The sequence below is a fragment of the Ostrinia furnacalis genome, unplaced genomic scaffold (assembly GCF_004193835.3).
Source record: "Ostrinia furnacalis isolate ACB-3 unplaced genomic scaffold, ASM419383v2 OfSCF0638, whole genome shotgun sequence".
Classification (NCBI taxonomy): Eukaryota; Metazoa; Arthropoda; class Insecta; order Lepidoptera; family Crambidae; genus Ostrinia; species Ostrinia furnacalis.
The window spans coordinates 868,500-887,802 of record NW_021130877.1 but is presented as its reverse complement, the minus strand read 5'-3'; the positions used below and the strand labels follow the sequence as shown (position 1 = coordinate 887,802).

At 36.8% G+C, this 19,303-nt stretch overlaps 1 protein-coding gene and 1 long non-coding RNA gene across 2 annotated transcripts; one reads left to right on the top strand and one right to left on the bottom strand.

Annotated features, from left to right (window-relative positions):
* Window positions 1-414: 414 nt before the first annotated feature.
* On the bottom strand, window positions 415-6,104 carry LOC114366586 (putative phosphatidate phosphatase). The gene is made up of 6 exons (XM_028323506.1): window positions 5,698-6,104; window positions 5,081-5,235; window positions 4,296-4,492; window positions 2,837-2,951; window positions 2,067-2,243; window positions 415-962 (listed from the first exon to the last, which is right to left on the bottom strand). The coding sequence occupies exons 1-6, from the start codon at window positions 5,744-5,746 to the stop codon at window positions 861-863; spliced, it is 795 nt and encodes a 264-aa protein (XP_028179307.1). The 5' UTR covers window positions 5,747-6,104; the 3' UTR covers window positions 415-860.
* Window positions 6,105-8,157: 2,053 nt separating this feature from the next.
* Window positions 8,158-18,132, top strand: LOC114366582 (uncharacterized). The gene is made up of 3 exons (XR_003657030.1): window positions 8,158-8,171; window positions 14,144-14,146; window positions 17,577-18,132. It is a non-coding gene; the product is annotated as an uncharacterized LOC114366582 (long non-coding RNA).
* The last annotated feature ends 1,171 nt before the right edge of the window (window positions 18,133-19,303 follow it).

Here is a 19,303-nt window from a genome sequence, read left to right as displayed (position 1 = left end):
TTTTCTATGCAAATGAGTATTTATACGCAAATATAATCTAGAATAAATAAAATATAATAATAATAAATAACCACAAACACCATTTTCCCCTTATAGTATACCCACAAAAAAACAAGTCTACAGGGTGTTAGGTAAATGGGTATATGAGCCGACACAAGCCTATGTTAACATGGGCATATAAATGGTATGGTGAAGTCAGAAATTTGATATCATCATTTAATTTTTTTAAATTTTCATAAAATTAAATAATTAAAATGAAGATATCAATTTTCTGACTTCACCATACCATTTATTTTTTATTTATATCATCATTTATTTTTTTTAAATTTTCATAAAAAATAAATTTTATAAAATCCGATTTGTATGAAAATTTAATAATTAAAATGAAGATATCAATTTTCTGACTTCATCATACCATTTATATGCCCATGTTAACATGGGCTAGTGTTGGCCCATATACCCATTTACCTAACACCTTGTATACTACATACATACTGATTTACTAGAACTACTACTACAGTTAAATAAAAAATAAATAACTAAAAAAAGCGGAAATACAGATACTTACATATTTATTTACATAAATATTTTACTGACGATTTTTTTTATCTATTTTTTATTCTCTCACGTTTATTGAAATATTTATTTCATACAGGATATAAAAAGATATAGGTCAGCAAAACATTCAAAATAGTGTGTACAGATCACGCTCGAAAAACCGAAATCCATCTCAAGAATTCACGACTTTCCTAGACTGACACCCTGTATGAAAATCTCAATAGTGGAATTTTATATCGGTTAAAATAAGAGATAGCTAAAATAAATAATAAGTTAAGAAACCAAACCATTATAACCCTGTGTTACGTATCACACACGGTCACTGTGGCAGTGCCTGGTTTTTCATGCGAGATTTCTTCTTTACCAGGGTTGGGGCAGTCGAAGTTCTTACAAAGTGACGCGACCTGGAAAGAAAAATAAAAGATGTATTATAACATTACTTTATAATTATTTTAATCACTCACAGTATAGGTGGTACTTCTACCACAGATTACTTCGTCTGCTACTTTCTATGTTTCAGTCAATATTATTTTTGACAAGATAGGATAATTATCAAAACACACAGCTATACAGGGTGACTGGTATTTAGGGGAGGAGCCGTTAAGGGGAAGTAGTCTAGGGTTATTCTGACAGACAACCCTATGAGACGGTGTTTTAGAGACGTCAAATGGCAGCGAGACACCTAATGTGCTTCAGATTTCTATGCTCTATCACGTCATAATAATTATGTCAATGTCGTCCCTCCCGTGCCGCTCTCATACAGTCATTGGCCGAGTTAAGCGCTATAACTGTAATATTCACAGATAATTTCATTTTATAAAAAACTCATAAAACTCATTTATTTCTGTAAATAGGCTTTAAAAAAGCACTTTTACACGTCCCAGTATTAACCCTACCACTGCTTCAGGACAATAAATGGGCCAGTGCTGAGAAGAAGCAGCGCAAGAAACTCAGACACTATTGTCAGCCTCTTTTTTCATAGGTTTTTTCTTTCTTTCTTTTCAGCCAAATGACGTCCACTGCTGGACAAAGGCCTCCCCCAAGGTTTTCCACAATGAACGGTCCTGCGCTGCCCGCATCCAGGCTCTTCCCGCGACCTTTACCAGATCGTCGGTCCACCTAGTAGGAGGCCTGCCCACGCTACGTCTTCCAGCCCGTGGTCGCCACTCGAGAACCTTCCTGCCCCAACGGCCATATTATCTCTACGAGCTATGTGCCCCGCCCACTGCCACTTAATTTTAGCAATTCTGCGAGCTATGTCGGTTACTTTGGTTCTCCTGCGGATCTCCTCATTTCTGATTCGATCACGCAGGGAAACTCCGAGCATAGCCCGCTCCATCGCCCTTTGGGTGACCTTGAGCCTTCTTATGAGGCCCATAGTAAGCGAGGCATAGGTTTACAGGCTTTGAAAATACATAGTTATAAATATTTATGCGAACAAGGCAGTTACGCACGCATCCCAAACATTTTGTGTTTAATTGTGTTTGTGGTAATTAATTAATACTCACAGTGTAAAACAGTATAGGGACTCCCAAAGCGGCCCCTGCTAGTACGTCCCACCAGTGGTGCCTGTGGTCCGTAATCCTGGATATCGCACAGTACACCGCGCTCACTATACTTAGTACTTGCGCGCAGAGTATAGCGCGCGATCGAACTAGGCGTTTCGTTCTTTGATGGAGGTAGTACTGTGAAGAATGATGAAATAATATAAATCCCAACTAATATTATAAATGCGAAAGTAACTCTGTCTGTCTGTCTGTCTGTTACGCTTTCCCGCTTAAACCTCGCAACCGATTTTGATGAAATTTGGCATAGAGATAGTTTGAGTCCCGGGAAAGAACATAGGATAGTTTTTATCCCGGTTTTTGAAACAGGGACGCGCGCGATAAAGTTTTTCTGTGACAGACAAAATTCCACGCGGGCGAAGCCGCGGGCGGAAAGCTAGTAACTTAATAAATAACGCGCCACTGGAGTGTTGTGGTGAAACCAGTCATAACAAGCAGTTTAGTTTACTACAGTGAATAGGTTTGTATTGTACAGGATATTATTAAACTAGCTTTCCGCCTGCTGCTTCGCCCGCGTGGAATTTTGTCTGTCACAGAAAACTTTATAGCGCGCGTCCCTGTTTCAAAAACCGGGATAAAAACTGTCCTATGACCTTTCCCGGGACTCACTTTGCCAAATTTCATCAAAATCGGTTCGGTGGTTTAGGCGTGAAAGAGAGACAGACAGACAGAGTTACACAAATACTTACACTACTCTTTCTACAAATACTTACAGCTATAAAAAACCCGGTGTGTAGAGCAAGGGAGGTGTGGCCTGAAGGAAAGCTTTTATCTGACTGACGTAGCCAGTGAGTTTTCAGACAAGTGTAGCTTGACACATATTCTGACCTGAAATTAAGAAATAGTCTATTTAAATTTATTATCATTATTATATGGGTTGCATTGCAGCAACTTAGGGCATAGTTCTGGTGTAAAATTTGATGCAAAACAAAGGGCATCATCCATTTTGGTCCAAAATCAAAAGTGCCGGCCAAAAAATAAAAGTGCTGTATTCTGATAGAATACGTCCGCCTTAGCATTTATTACTATGGCACCAAAGCTGTAGCACCACTGTGCATCGTAGTATTTGAGTTCTAAAAATATATGAAACGACTGACGAATACTACGACGCACAGTGGTGCTACAGCTTTGGTGTCATAGTAACAAATGCTAAGGCGGACGTATTCTGTCAGAATACAGCACCTGTTTTTTTTTGGCCGACATTTATATTTTGAACAAAAAATGTATGAATCGTCGATGAATTTTAGATCTCAAATACTGGACGCACAGTGGTGCTACAGCTTTGGTGTCATAGTAACAAATGCTAAGGCGGACGTATTCTGTCAGAATACAGCACTTTTTTTTATTGGCCGACACTTTTGATTTTGAACAAAAAATGTATGAATAGAATAGTCGATGACTTTTAGATCTCAAATACTCGACGCACAGTGGAGCTACGGCTTTGGTGCCATAGTAACAAATGCTAAGGCAGACGTATTCTGTCAGAATACAGCACTTTTTTTTGTTGGCCGGCACTTTTGATTTTGGACCAAAAATATATGAAACGTGGATGATGTCCTTTCTTTTGCTACCACAAGTTTTATTCAAATCTGCAGTCAAACTAACCAAAGAACACAAATTAAAATACAAATTGAGACACATCTATAAATAGTATAATAATGCTGTGTAATTTATTAAACAAATATATAGGGTGTAAGGCAGATATAGATATTTTTGAGCTGAGCACAGCCTAAACGGCTAAACGTAGGCACTTGAAATTTGGAAGGGACGTAGCTTAGGTACCGTAGAGGTGCACTAAGAAAGGAGTTCCCGAAATTCCCACGGGAACGGGAATTAGCGGGAAAATCCTTTTGTATGAAAAATCTAAACCACTTAAGTTAGACGCTTGAAATTTGGCATGCAGGTACCTTAGTAAACTTAAAGCTTAGTTACAACAGGATATTGCAAAATTCCCACGGGAACGGGAGATAGCGGGAAAAAACCTTTGTATGAAAATATCTAAACCGCGTAAGATAGATGAAGGGGGTAAAACGGGATCCATGCGTACGAAGTCGCGGGCGGCCGCTAGTATTGTATATTTTTGAGCTGATGGAGGACATTTTATACAATTCCATTGTGACTCAAAAGATGGTGAAGCATGTAACAAGAAAAAACACATTTAAAAAAACATACCCGGTACAAGTGCCAGCCTCTTGCGGATTGCAAGTGTCAAAGAAGTCTGGTCTAGGTTCCCCTACGAGGATCTTCAACAACTGCACCACCATTAAGTTGATCAGCACACCATACATGTATTCTTTGTACCAGCACAACGCTTGTTCCTTTGACCGTCCTGCATCGTCCTTGTTGTATACTCTTTCTACAATAAGTAACTGAAACAAAGAGTTTTCATAGTTATTACTCTTTATGTTTACGGGACTATTCCCACCTCTCGTTCCCACCATTGCAACTCCTGTGTAGCCAGGATCTACAGCTTGACCGCCACAAAAACCCAACCAATGAAGGTCAAGTTTGTCCTAGGGGAAAGTTAAACTGTTATTGGACCCGCAACTAAATAAATCAGAAGAACATATGAGTTCGAAATTAAGGTTCAACTTCCCTCCATTGCAAAGCGGATGACAGGTGATACTTACTCTTTATGTGTACTTAATCAAGACCAAGACACCCGTATTCACATACGATACTTGCTTAAGTGAAGCAGAAAATCAAACAAATCCTAGACTGCATCTCACTTAACACCAGGTGCGATTGCGGTCAAATACCTGCCTTGTCTTGCATAAAAAATGGCTCTGTGATTGGTTTGTGTGTAACCCTGTGCGTCAACGCGCACTGTGAGACCTCATAGTGATGTTTGTGAATACAGGCGTAAATTACCTAATTAAGGTTTATTAAAAAGTAGTGCAGTATTTTTACTTTATTAGAATTGGTAGAACGTACATAACGAACAGTGATTTACTTACAACGACTAACGGTAGAAACACAACGGTAGCCAGTAGCCACTTCCAACTGATTGTATCGCCAGTAAAAGGGTGCGAGAGCGCTGGATCGTTGCAGTAGAAGCCCAGTTGACGGTTGGGAAGCAGGCGGAGTTCCACGATCAGAAGAATCAGAATTACTGAAAAAATATATATTTGTAAAAATAATATTCGCTATTGTAAATACAAATTACATATTCAAAGCCATACAGGAGAATAGTTAGTTACCTAGTATGCTAAATAGTAAATAGTGAGAATGAGATAACAATGTACAAGTCTATTTAAATAACAATGTATTTATTCTAGAAATGTACTGCTACTAAGATCTGTAAATCTTGATCTACATTTTATGTAGAGATGGTAGCCCAACAAGCCTAAGGGTCTTGTAGTATTGTAGGTAATAGAGATGAGTTTACAATAAAAAAAATATAGTCTCAATGTGCTGTCGTCTGTACAATAGTTTATTTATTTAAACAACGGTAAAATTTAGTTTTCTCTAAGTTATAACCTCTATAATAATTCTGCTATAATCTCTCTCTTAGATTTTTTTTCCTTGAACTTCTAGAGAAAATAATGTAATGATAAATAAATGAAGTACATACCTCTATGCCACCGATTTGTTTTAGACCACAATAACTTTACTCTATCCATTTCGACCGGAATATTACCAAATTAACCTCGCACTTAGTAGCTAACCTTTCTCGTGACTAGCTTATTACTCTACTGAACAAACTACATATCACTGAATCATCGTACTTAATAAGATTATATCATAAATGTAAAAATAACACCGAGTCTTTCGATCATGTAACGCACTGTTGGAACATCTTTGCATAATATTTTACGGTTATATTAATTGGTCTATAACGGTATAGTTGGATTTAGCGAGAGGTATGGGTTTATTAACGCATATTATGTACTCGTAAACATGTAAAACTCCTTAAATAGTACAAATACAAAGATAACTTGTTTGAAAATACAAACAAGCAATATCGCATATCGGCTGATGTTGACGTTGCTGTATCTGTCAATGTCATGGTATGTTGACAGTTGCGTTTCGTTTCTTCTTCTTCTTTTTTTATTTGATGATGCCAACATCATCAAATTAAAAAAGGAGTAAATACACGTCGAAGTCGACTTGATTTGTGCCATTTTCAAGTTTATAGGTGATACGAGTTACAAAATGAGATCAAGTAATGATATAATGAAGGATGATAGATGATACCCCTTCCCACCCTTTGAGTCTCAGTAAAGTTGTGGTGCTTTACTGAGATCTCCTATGGACAACTTGAGAGAACCAGAAGAATCACGATGCACTATTTTGCTTCACTTGCCCACACCCATGCACGTTCACGAACACTTAATGGTTAATAATCCACCATTATTACACATTAATAGTCGCCCAAACACGAATTTGAGGAAATAAAACAAACCGCTAACATGACGCTTCAGATTCCCGCCAAGAAGTCTTGCGTTTCGTTTAAAACTTCAATAGTCCAGTAGAATTAGCTTTTAAATCGGAAATAATTCCTACAAAAGATTTTATTGTTTTAATGGCTTCATTGGTTGCCCATTAAGACTCTCCTAAGTTTTCGACTTCGACGGAGTTGTGCTTAAGTGGTGGGAGCCCCCGAAAGAGGCATTTTTTCGGTTTTCCGGTTATACCGCGTAAAGGACTTACCCTATCAAAAAGTGGTCTTCATGACGGTTGAAGGGCACTTAATCCTGCATTGAATAAGACCAAATTCATATGTTTTGGACAAACCGTTCTCGCGCTAATGTTCGGCAAAGTAGAAAATATACGTATAATTAATGACCCTCTCCACGTCCAATGGTTTGTTACCCACAGGCTTCCAAGTCTTGAAAAGGGCCACCTCAACCAGTGTAACCCTATCAAGGCTTACGAGCTTGATGCGCCTATCCTTGTTCGTCCCAGCCGTTCCTTAACTGCGGTTGCTGCACCTCTTCCTGGCACTCACCTGAACGACTCTGTGTTACCTACTGTGGCTTCCCCTCTCATGTGGGTAACAAGCCATTGGACGTGGAGAAGGTCATTAATTATACGTATATTTTCTACTTTGCCGAACTTTAGCGCGAGAACGGTTTGTCCAAAACATATGAATTTGGTCTTATTCAATGCAGGATTAAGTGCCCTTTAACCGTCACGAAGACCACTTTTCGATAGGGTAAGTCCTTTACGCGGTATAACCGGAAAACCGAAAAAACGCCGCTTTCGGGGGCCCCCACCACTTAAGCACAACTCCGTCGAAGTCGAAAACTTAGGAGAGTCTTAATGGGCAACCAATGAAGCCATTAAAGCAAAAAAATCTTTTGTAGGAATTATTTCCGATTTAATCAATTTTTGTGTTTAATTCTACTGGCCTACAATAGAAAGTAAAAAAACTTAAAAAAGTAGGTATTTACTAAATATTGGTTTTCATCTTCAATCTCCTAGTTCCCAACCCGTTTGGTTAGCGTATGAACTTTAGGCTAATATTCCATTTGATTGTGGTAAACTATAAACTATATTGCCTTATTGGACACAACACAACACAATAGGATTGTTAGAATTTGTAACCTGCTAATTTTCCTAAATAAAATTGTTGTTTTGAAACCTTAATGCCAATTACAAGCATTTACTAGACCTGACATTCTGTTACGATTCTCGAATGTAGGTCTCGGTGTTGAGGTAAACTGATGATTGTTGCTTCATTGGCACCAAAATGTCAGCATAAAGTGCAATAATGTACAGTCGACAGCACATCAAGCTATACATTTTCGTTGCAAAGTCGCCCGTATCGCAACTACGTAAGATACCACAGTGTTTACGTTGACGTGCTGTTGACCGTACAAATTGGATATTGTAACAGGTAATATAGAAGGTTTAGTAATCAAAAGCTTGAGTTACTTATTAGGTACTTGCTTTGGTAGACAGGTAACTTTCTTAATCTGGACTTTTTTAACTTTTCCCTTTTTCAAAAACCGGGATAACTATTTTATGTTCTTTACCGGGACTCAAACTATCTCTATACCAAATTTCGTTCGTTAGGCGTGAAAGCGTTACTTTCGCATTTATGTATTACTTAAGTAACTAAATAAGTTAAAAGGGATAACAGCTTATTAAAAAGATGTGTGTAGTGTAGTGTAGTGTAGGTATACCTACCTACTGTGTCTACTAATAAGTAAGTAAGACTTTCTTGATCTGTAGGTCCTGAAATAATACCTACCTACAGGTAGAGATAGGCACGTACCTAGTAAATGTATCAAAATGGAAAAAAAAAAGAAAGATATTATTAACTTTATAGGTATTGCGTGAACGTGAATCTGGTAGAGTCCTAAGACTTTTAACATTTTCCGTAACTTCTAATTCCTTCGTTCATCGAACCCCTTTGAAATATTGTTACATCGGAATTAAAATTTGCATAATTCGTTACGCGATCTCAGCGCACAATGCCGATTGTGTGCACTTGTAACATAACACGGCAGAACCTTAACAATACCAGGGTTTTAGAAATTATGATTATGATTGAACCTTAGAATTGTAACGTACAACTACGAGCAGGGTAATGGCCCCAGTTTCTAGGTTTAGGTATGCTTCAGTTACAATTCCTAGCAAAAGCTACTGAACTTGCTCAGGCCCCTCTTCCCACTGGGCACCCTGTGTGCCCAGGGCCTCGCATCGAGGAGCGCGTTCTCATAAAAGATCTTTTTCCAGATGAGAAGGGCCTCCCTTGATCCTTATGTGCCCAGGGCCCCTAGTAGGTTAAAGACGGCCTTGAACTTGCTGGGAGGTACCTGAGAAGCTAAACTTATCTAATCCTTCAAGCTGTTTAATTGGCAGTGTGCCAAAGGATCTTCTTTCTACTCCTACATAACACTTGAAAAACACAATAACCTTCATTCTGTCCTGTGACTGAGTTTCTTCCGCCACTTCTTCTCAGTACCAGTCGAACTTACGTTGTCCCATGGCGATGACTGGCCATTTTTTTTTAAGATAGAATTTGAAGTCTCAACTCGTAGTCGGGTTTAAAAAACATCGTTTTATTATCTAACATTTTGGTGGTCCAACATTCCCGACAAATTGAAGATCCTATCTAACTGATTGAGGAGAGCACATTATACTAATTGTAATCGTCCTTTGATGAATTTGTCTATAAAAAGGATAATGGCCATCGTGGGTATGTTTCATTTGTATGCCACACAGAATGACATGTTCCTTTTAATGGATATCATAAAAATACTTGCTTGATAAAATTATTTAGTGGCTGTTAGCAATGACATGCTGTTAGCTCCTTTTTTCAGGATCACAAACAAGTTATAAGAATTTATTGATATTCCAACTTAGAAAAATTAAAATTAAAATCTTTATTTATATTGCGTGAGAAATGGAAATACTTTTGTCCTATTTATAACGTCTTGACATTTTCAATATTGCCTTAGGAATATTTGCAGTTTTATTTTCTTTCATTGCAGACTTTTATGTCAAGAAAAAATATTTGCTTCCATAAACAACGATCAAAGACACCTCTTTATCTTTCATCCTCTTTACACGCTCTACCAAAAATAAAAAAGCAATTTCTTTTTTACAGCATCACCGTGTGTGGCCAGTCCCACTTTGTCCTGTTGGCCAACCATAGACTGAGCGCGTTAATTTATAATGAGCCAGATAAAACTATCTGTGGATTAAAATAATGAAGCGTATCATGGCGGCCATATTTTATTTGGTTGCAAAGTTGAACGGCCTGAATAAAGAAAAAGATAATTTCCTTATTAATTTTTAAGATAATTTATTATGAGTTTATTTAGGTAATATAAAGTAGTGCAGCTTCCTTCTTTTGTTTTTTTTTTAAATAATTTTATAGATTAAGTAGACACAAATCTTTTATTAATTACGTTTCTTGACTCATTAACTCATTCTTATCAATTGAGTTGAGTTAAACTGCAGACAAAATTTACTAAAATAAAAATAACGTCATTATTATTTAGAAATATTATTGTGAAAGCGTTTATTTACCAATTTACTTATAAAAGCAATTGAATTTGATTGCTTTTAAACTTAACTGCTGGCGTTTTATTGAACTACCGCCTACACGTGTTATTAAGTACAAGTACTAAGTTTACTGGAAAGTAGAGCTATAAGACTAAGCAGTTATTTTGTATGAAGCAATCTTGGAAATTATATTTCCGTGTATTTGCTGTTGGATTGAGCAATAAAGACATAATTTGTTCCATGGTGTAACATAACTTAACTATGGAGATATTTAATCCCCTGTTATTTTGTTTTCGTTCGTCTTAGGCAAATGACGTCCACTGCTGGACAAAGAACGGTCCACAATGAACGGTCCTGCGCTGCCCGCATCCAGGCTCTTCCCGCGACGTTTACCAGATCGTCGGTCCATCTAGTAGGAGGCCTGCCCACACTACGTCTTCCAGCCCGTGGTCGCCACTCGAGAACTTTCCTGCCCCAACGGTCATCGTCTCTACGAGCTATGTGCCCAGCCCACTGCCACTTGATTTTAACAATTCTGCGAGCTAGGTCGGTTACTTTTGGTTCTCCTGTGGCTGTTATTTTGTTTTACTGGTTTAATAACACGAATTTAAATAATTAGCAATTTCCAGAGTTATAAAATAAGCATACTCATACTCATAGGTCATGTACCTAAGTACAATAAAAGTTTTAACTGTGCGAGTTTTAATATCTACAATAACGTTTATGTGAGATTAAAACTAAAATAAGAACAGGAATGGGATGTTTGCGCTTCCGTACGTTTGTTTGATCATCGCATTAGAATGGCGCTATGCTGCGGATGTAGTTGGATTTCAGGTAAAGTTCACAATGGCTGGGAAAAATACTTTATCTTAGGAATGGGTCAGATTGAGCCGATTCATGTTGTTGCCGGTCATTAAGTCATTTACCTGAATCAAGTTTTCATATTAAATTCATCCTTGAGTCTACTACATTTTCTATGATGAGCACGTACAAACTGTAACAAATTTTCAATGTAGAAACCGGGCCTAGCGTGCTATGGAGAGCATTGTTTTCTTTACGAGGTCGACCTAGCGCGACGGATTAATACCCAGCTGAAGTGACGGCAGATGGGGCAGCAAGGTCCTGGAGTGGAGGCCACGTACCGGAAAGCGCAGCATAGGACGTCCATCCACAGTGTGGACCGACGACCTCATAAAGGTGCAGGCGCTGGATGCAGGCCAACCGGCCATTGTGAAAGTTATTGGGGAAGGCCTATGTTCTAGTGGACGTCCTGAATGGCTGGCTGAAATTATGATGATGATGATGAACCGGGCCTAACACAAGGTTTCTGAATGTGATGTCGGTTATTAACCATTTTATAAACCACGACAGTAAGTAAAGGAAAAATAATAACAAACCTTTTTCTATACTAATTAACAAGTCGGCTTACTACAAAGAACTAAAAGAAAACAATATTTTCTATATTTTAGTGCGTTTCGTATTTAAATCAAAGCACGACTATTTTCATAGTTTATCTACAGCAGGAGCCGCATGTAAAAAACCGGACATTCAAACAAAGGCTGAGATTAGCGGTAAAACGTCTGTCTGTTTGTTTATGTGCAGCTCTACAACGCATTGTAAAGAAATGTTTTGTCTCTCTTTCTATTCTATAGTTTTTATCGCTTACCTACGTCCAAACTATGCAGTTGTTGGAATTATGGTGCAACTTATTAATAAGTAATTAATTAGTATTAATGTCTCATATCTCTATGAATTGCCGCATTTCTAAAAATATATTTGTGGGATAGGTATCCTTAGAGCACTTTTTGCCGTAGATGGATCGTGACCTTTGAAAGAAAGAAAGAAAAAATATTTATTTGCACTAGATATAGAATGATACAAATTGAATTCTCTCTTTAGTCCAGATTTCAACTCTACATACAACAAAAATAGTTAAAAAATATGAATTTATTCCAGGATTCAAACTCGTAACTGCAGCGTTGTTTTTTCGGAACGCGAACCTAAGGGCAAGCGACCCTCCAAAAGAGAACAATCACAATAACTGATAATCAATAATGCGTACAAAAGAAAATTGTTTTCTATGACGAAATAAGAAGCATCATGTTTATCAATGCCTTTGCAACATAAGCTTTATTGTTACCAATAAGCTGCCTGCAGGAAAACAAATACATAATAATGCAATTCTTGCTAATAAAGATACGCAATTTAGCTTGAAATTTCCGGATCATGGGTTAAAGTTAGACTAAATAACATTATGCGAAAAGCATGTCTAAACGGTCGGATTGACGTCAAGCCACCCAGTAGCTCGCCATATGTTTCACAATGCACCATCTCGGTGTCCGGTCGATTGGTCGGTCGATGATGGGTGTGCAGCGACCACTTTCGGTGAAGTATGGGAGCTCTTCCGTCCATTACGGATTATTGAAATTGTACAGACGCGCGCGAAAGGCTTGCTAGTTAAATGCTAACTCATAAGTTAGCTCAATTTAATTTACCAGGCAATAATTACTTATTGCATTACAGTTTGGGGAGCCGCTGGTAAAACAAAGTTAATACAGCTTGAACGGGCTCAAAGGGCAGTTCTGAAAGTAATGGCGTCAAAGCCAATCAGATATCCCACCATAGAAATTTTCTGCTTCTGGGAGGTTCTTTCTGTCTGAAAATTGTTCATCGTAAGTGTTGCTTTGCGTAAATATAAAGACCTTGTCTTTGATCCAAATATATCGCTGACTAAAAGAAGAAAAGACATAGTATGTGTTACAGTGGGGTGTAGGTTGGTATTGGCAAAGCATCATTATAATTATATAAGTCCCAAACTTTACAACAAGGTTAATAAAGTAGGTACTGAACATTTACCCTCTAACATCACATAAGTGTAAAGCCCTCCTGAGTAAATGGCTGCTTACCCTTGGTTATGTGGAAGCCCTGGTTAAGTAATTTTACATACATAAACTCACACTCACATCACACACAACACATCATACACTACACATTACTCACACACTGCTATTTTTGTTCTTAGTTAAATGTATACCAACTTAATGTTATTTGTTAATGTCTTTGTCTGAAACGCCCGTCTACATTAGAGGTGGGCGCTAACATCTGCGACACAGTCTTAGACTACTGCAAATGTTAACGCTAAAATGATTGTGTAAAATTGTTTCTGGTTTCAAATAAAGATTTATTTTATTTTATTTTTTTATTAATTTAATTTTGTTTACTATCACTCAGCATCATCAGGAAATCTTCACTGAACGAATCGTCATCATCAGGTCATTTAGTATTCAATGCCGGAGCACGACTCTCTCTAACTTACCAAAGGCAAATGGAGGATTTGGCCTATTTTATTAGGTACTCTCTAACAAAAATAATTTGTTTGTGTGCAATATCACTTAGTACCTTACTTACGTACAAAGGTAAAATTACAAGTCACACAAAGTGCATTCAACAAGTCCTGAAAAAAGCTCACATGATTATAGTTATTCACATTCACATGTGTATGTGAATAACTACAATGCTGAAAACTATGCAGAGTGTTCTGCATAGTTTTCAGCTATGGCATTTTTCAGGAATTACCTACATGACTTTTCTTGGCAAAATCCAGGGGAACAATGAAGAGTATATTTTTAATGACATAACTCCTGAAAATCTATATTTTAATCTCACTTTATAAGACACTTTTCTCTGCAACTGTACCAGAACTGACAAATTTCAACACTTACTGCAGTGCAGTCATTACCATATTATTAACGTTGCACAACCTAAAAAGCTTATAACAACATATAGATTACAACATAAACATAACATATTAGCATAACTATGTTGGTTCAGCTGGGCCGTGCTCAGTGAAGTTTACGACTTAGGACGCGGTCACACTGTCGGACTTGCTGCCTGACGCTCGTATCCACAAACATTGCTATGAGATCTCACAGTGCGCGTGAACGCACAGGGTGACACACTAACTAAACACAGAGCTCTATTCAACGCTGTGAGTTCGATTTGCTGCTTCACTTAAGCAAGGATCGTTTGTGAATACGGGCGTGATACATCTACATAAGAAGGTACAGGAATTAGTATTTATTCAGACAAATAATACCGAATAATATTGACAGTGAACAGTCTCAGCATCTAGGAATACTCGTAGTATCAATCGTTGAGATATCTAATACACATAAAATCATTTATTTTGGCAAGTAAGCTTTTAAAACTCTATAGGTACTTTTGTATTGTATGAGTCGTCAATTATTAATTCACGAAATTATCGGATTCGTATATATATTTGCTATGAATGAAAGGTACTTACTTAGCTAGCGACTACGTATAATGTTCATGTTAGTGGGAACGTGGGCTATCTCACGCGAACAAAGCTCTGTTTGGTATGGGATAAAAAATCACCGTAGTGTGGTCGTAGCCTTACCAAAGCTTAAGCGTAACTAATTGAATGTTGAGTTAAGTTTAAGTAATGTTTAGTTATATTAAGCAATAGTGTTATTCGTGTGGAATTAGTCCGAGATATGCCGTTTGGTCGGCTAGTGTTTACGGAATTCTTGGTTTTATAATTACTCACTTCCTTGATAAATAAAGCAAGTTTAAAACGTTTCAGGTTGTTTATAATTAAGAAATCTTTTGGCCTTTCCAGTTTTCCTTTACATGAACTATACCTGTGACTTCGTACCTACTCGTGAAAATGGTTTTTCATTGATGGAAAAGTGCTTTTTAAAAGCCTGTTTTCAAAAATAAATAAGTTTTTATAAGCTCCACACCTATTGTCATAGAATAATAATGTACTTCGTCTATTGGTCATGGTGTGATATTAGGTATAGCTTGTAGTAGCTTTCCTCGATATGGACTATCCAACACAAAATTAATTTTCATGAAATTCATGAGATTAGCACTTACAACTAATTAAGCAATCAAACAAACACTACCTTTATGTATAAAATACATTAGTAAATAGATAAAGTAGGTACCTATCTGCAATAAATAAACTTGCTTTATGTATAAAATACATTAGTAGGTAATGTAGGTATATAGATTATACTCGTAGTAGGTATCTGCAATAATTAAACTTATGTACATTCGTAGAAAACATAGAATCTGCGTCGTTAAGATCTATAAACACTTTCTAAGAAATAGCAAAGCATTATAAAGTCATTAAGTAAAGTTTTCTTTTCCGTCAAAAAACGGAATGCTATGCGACCAGTAATTTCTTACCACTCGCCTTGATTGGACCACAAATTGCCATCAGAAACGAGTTTATTACGCCGACTGTATTACTAGAGAAATAATTCATTAAGGCTTCGTTTGGATACCGTTCGTTTCAGCCAAATGACGTCCACTGCTGGACAAAGGCCTCCCCAAGGATGTCCATCGACCGGTCCTGCGCTGCCCGCATCCAGGTTCTTCCCGTGACCCTCACCAGATCGTCGGTCCACCTAGGACTGCCCACTAGACTGTCCTCCGGCCCGTGGTGGCCACTTGAGAACTTTTCTGCCCCAACGGCCATCATCTCTACGAGTGTGCCCCGTCCACTGCCACTTGATTTTAGCAATTCTGCGGGCTTTGGTACCTAATTCTGACAATCAATCGACTTACAAAAATAAATACAACTTTTTTTAAAGTCCTCGATAAATTACAGATGACGAATATATCTAAACAAATAATCGAAAAATGTAGCGTTATGTATAGCAACAAAATACAATTGCAAAACATAATTTAAACCTTTTCCACTTTTTAAAATAACTACTTGCCTTTTAAGTAAAGACAAATAAGAAGCAAAATAGATTTAAAAATATTATGCAGCAATTTATATACACTCGACAGCAAATAAATCGCACCACCCGCGACAAGCACTTTCAAACGTATGCATCCTCACTTCACACCAATATTGGTACCATTCAAAAGCCTAGTTCTAAACTTCATTTCAATATAGGAAAGGTTTTTACCCCAAAAATGTTTCTTTAGAAGAATCCAGAGTCACTTCTTCAAAAAATAGATAGTTACGCTTGAGCCAACTTTTATGGCTATAAAACTGTTAAGTTGGGATTAATCGCTATTCATCTGTTAAAGAGGAAACGTGTGATCATTATTTGGTTTTATAACCATAAAATTTAGTCTAATTGATCCCAGAGGTGAGCCCAAAGTGAGGTCTTTTTTCAAGTCACATTTATGGTATATGTTAATCATTTATTAAGAAATTAAATGTGTTTTTCTTTAAGGATATTTATTGGGCTTTCAAATAACACCAATATTGTTGGGGCACCATTATTGTGTCAAAAGAAAATCTTTAAAGTTCGCGTCGCGGGTGGTGCGATTTATTTGCTGTCGAGTGTAGATAAATAAATTGCTGCATTTCTTTCAGCAAAAGGACGCAAAAGGCCGCGACAAGGCACGCGAGCCGATAATATCGCCTACACAACGTGGTACGGGATGAAATTCCAATTATTTTTACTTTAGCTGTGATTCAGGTACAAAAGACTGGCTAATTTTAGAATGTCTTTCGTTGAATTTAAAAGAGCCTTAAATCCTTTTATATTCTTAAAGTAGACTCTTCTACAACTAATTAAAAATAAACACTATTTTTTCATTTTCTAAATAGACTCCCTTCTTTTCTTTTCTCTAGTCCTTTTTCCCATTCTTTGGGGTCGGCTCTCCTTCTGAGGCGCCAAGACAGTCTGCCTGATAAGACTCAAATTCAAAAAATTTAATATAAATAAATAGAAATTAATGGTGGCCTAAAGAAGTAATTATTCCAACGCACTGGCGTTTCGATTCCAAGCAAAATAATACTTACTACATTATTAGCTACTAAAGTTACTTACTTACGTAGAAAGATACGACTGTGGTCCATTGTCTTGAACGATGTATTTTTTACTACATATTGTCTGACTAGCGGCCGCCCGCGACTTCGTATGCGTGGATTTTACCCCTTTAGGGGTGGAGTTTCGTAAAATCCTTTCTTAGCGGATGCCTACGTCATACATCTACCTGCATGCCAAATTTGAGCCCGATTCGTCCTAACCACTGGTCGAATCGGGCTGAAATTTGGCATGCAGGTAGATGTATGACGTAGGCATCCGCTAAGAAAGGATTTTAAGGGCTGTGCGTTGATAGATCACTATGTTAGTCAGTCAGTCAGTTAGTCAGTCAGTCAGTCAGTCAGTCAGTCAGTCAGTCAGTCAGTCAGTCACCTTTGAGATTTAGATGTGGCGCTATCTAATAGACAGTTTAAGAGCGTTGTAGCAAAAAGTTGGCGTTCGAATTTTAGGTTTTTATTGCTTGACGTCGCGTAGTGAGTGCGCAAACTGCATTTATCTGTACAATTTCAACGCTGCGTCGACTAAACGATCTTAATCCGTAGTTGTATCGTACTTAAGACAGTACATCATACATAATAATAAAGAAATAATGTATAATTTACCTATTTGATTTTTTCTCAGATCAGACTTTTAGCAAAATCAAGTTACGTAATTAATGTATTTTTTACACTAGTAGGGGAGACTGGGTACGGTTGAAACAAAGGACAGTTGAAACAGAGCAAATATCTCGTAAACGGTTCCACGGGGAGTTAGGGGTCCTAGGGGAAAAAGAAGCGGACAACAGGTCCGAACACGAATTTAGTGCCTAAAACTTCCTAACGCGTTGACGTTGTGTGCAAAACGCCATATTGTTTTTTACCACCCAAAAGTAAGTATTTTTCTTCAGACATTAACGCTTATACTACCTGTTCTTTTTATGTGAATGTATCGAGTGTGCGTTTGCGATTATAATGAAGCTTGCAGAATAAGGGCCAGTAACTATTTTTAATGTGTTATCATTAGTGTCGAAACTATAAAGTATATTTTACCAAAAGTGGGGTTGGGGGCGGTTGAAACATTTTTTGTGGGTACGGTTGAAACAGAAAATTTATTAATGTTTATTTTTTGTAGATACCGAGAGTTTGGGTAAGGAAGATTCCAGAGAGGAAATTGACTTAGTAAAGCTTAAGAGGAGGTAAAAGCTGGAGATTCACTGCGGAAAGCGGCGAAAATTTATGATTTGAAAAAAAATAAAAGATTTTCGTTAACTTTATTCAGAATGTTAATATTATTTTATTATTAATGTTTATTAGGTTTGGAAATATCATTTAGTTAATCATATTTCTGTTATTTTTGAAATGTTTACTACTTATCAAAGGCTAATTAATGTTTTAGAAATATTAAATACTTAGACTGATTAATGTCGTCATGTGGTACCATAATTTTAATATTCGTAGTATTAATGATAAATAAAACACGTTTTATTAGTACTTATTGTATTATTTGTATGTATTTCAACAGATCCCAATCGCTGTTTCAACCGCCGTTTTAAATTTCGTATATTTCTATAAATAGTAACCCGGGAACTATAATGATACAGCCATATCATAGCTAAAACTTCAAATTTCAATTTCACGTATCGTAATCGTCACTTGGTTATTAAACAACAAAATTATAGACAATAAAAGCAAAATTGTTTCAACCGTACCCAGTCTCCCCTAAATCCCGCGATAAGTTTTTAATCTTTAAATTGAGTAAAGTAATAAGTTGATGGGTTTGAAAGAATTTATGTTTTATTTTATTCTTTTTACAGCATCAAAAGCTTGTTTATGATAAATATTTACTATTTAAATTTTACTTTTGACTTTTTAGTTTTTATGATGCGGGATGGAAAAATTAAAATTTATTCTGATTTTGTGACGTTTCCGCACATAAATATGGATAGGTTAAATAAATAGAATGAAATGTATGAAAACGGGCGTGCCATTTTTTAAACGTTATCTATAATATCTGTGTCTATCAAAGAGCTCGTAACTAAACATCGTAAGCGCCATTCAAATTATTATCTAAGAGTTAATAATAAATATTTAGTTTTTGTAAATCTAAACAAGTCAGGAAATCAAAGAGGTAAATACTGATATCATTATGATTTTATAGAACTTATTATTATAAACCACGGTCGTATAATGCTAAAAAATCAGAGGTAACTTTAAGATTTTTATCCATTGAGCAAAATTTATCTAATCGTGTTTTTAAACAGTTACCCCATTAGGTACACATGCGTTCTGTAATACAAACCCATCAAAAATAATACTTGTCAAAAAACCAAGTCTCACTACTCAGTTGTTCTACGGTAAAAAGTTGTGAGATCCGTGTAATACCAAGTCCAGTCCAGGAAATCATTAACGTTTTACATAAATA

Excerpts from the sequence above, each read along its gene's own strand:
- LOC114366586 (XM_028323506.1), bottom strand. The coding sequence starts at position 5,746 with ATGGATAGAGTAAAGTTATTGTGGTCTAAAACAAATCGGTGGCATAGA. Across the intron at positions 2,952-4,295 it reads GAGGCTGGCACTTGTACCGG|GTCAGAATATGTGTCAAGCT; the intron begins GTATGTTTTTTT and ends TCTTAATTTCAG. Across the intron at positions 963-2,066 it reads TCCCTATACTGTTTTACACT|GTCGCGTCACTTTGTAAGAA; the intron begins GTGAGTATTAAT and ends TTTTCTTTCCAG.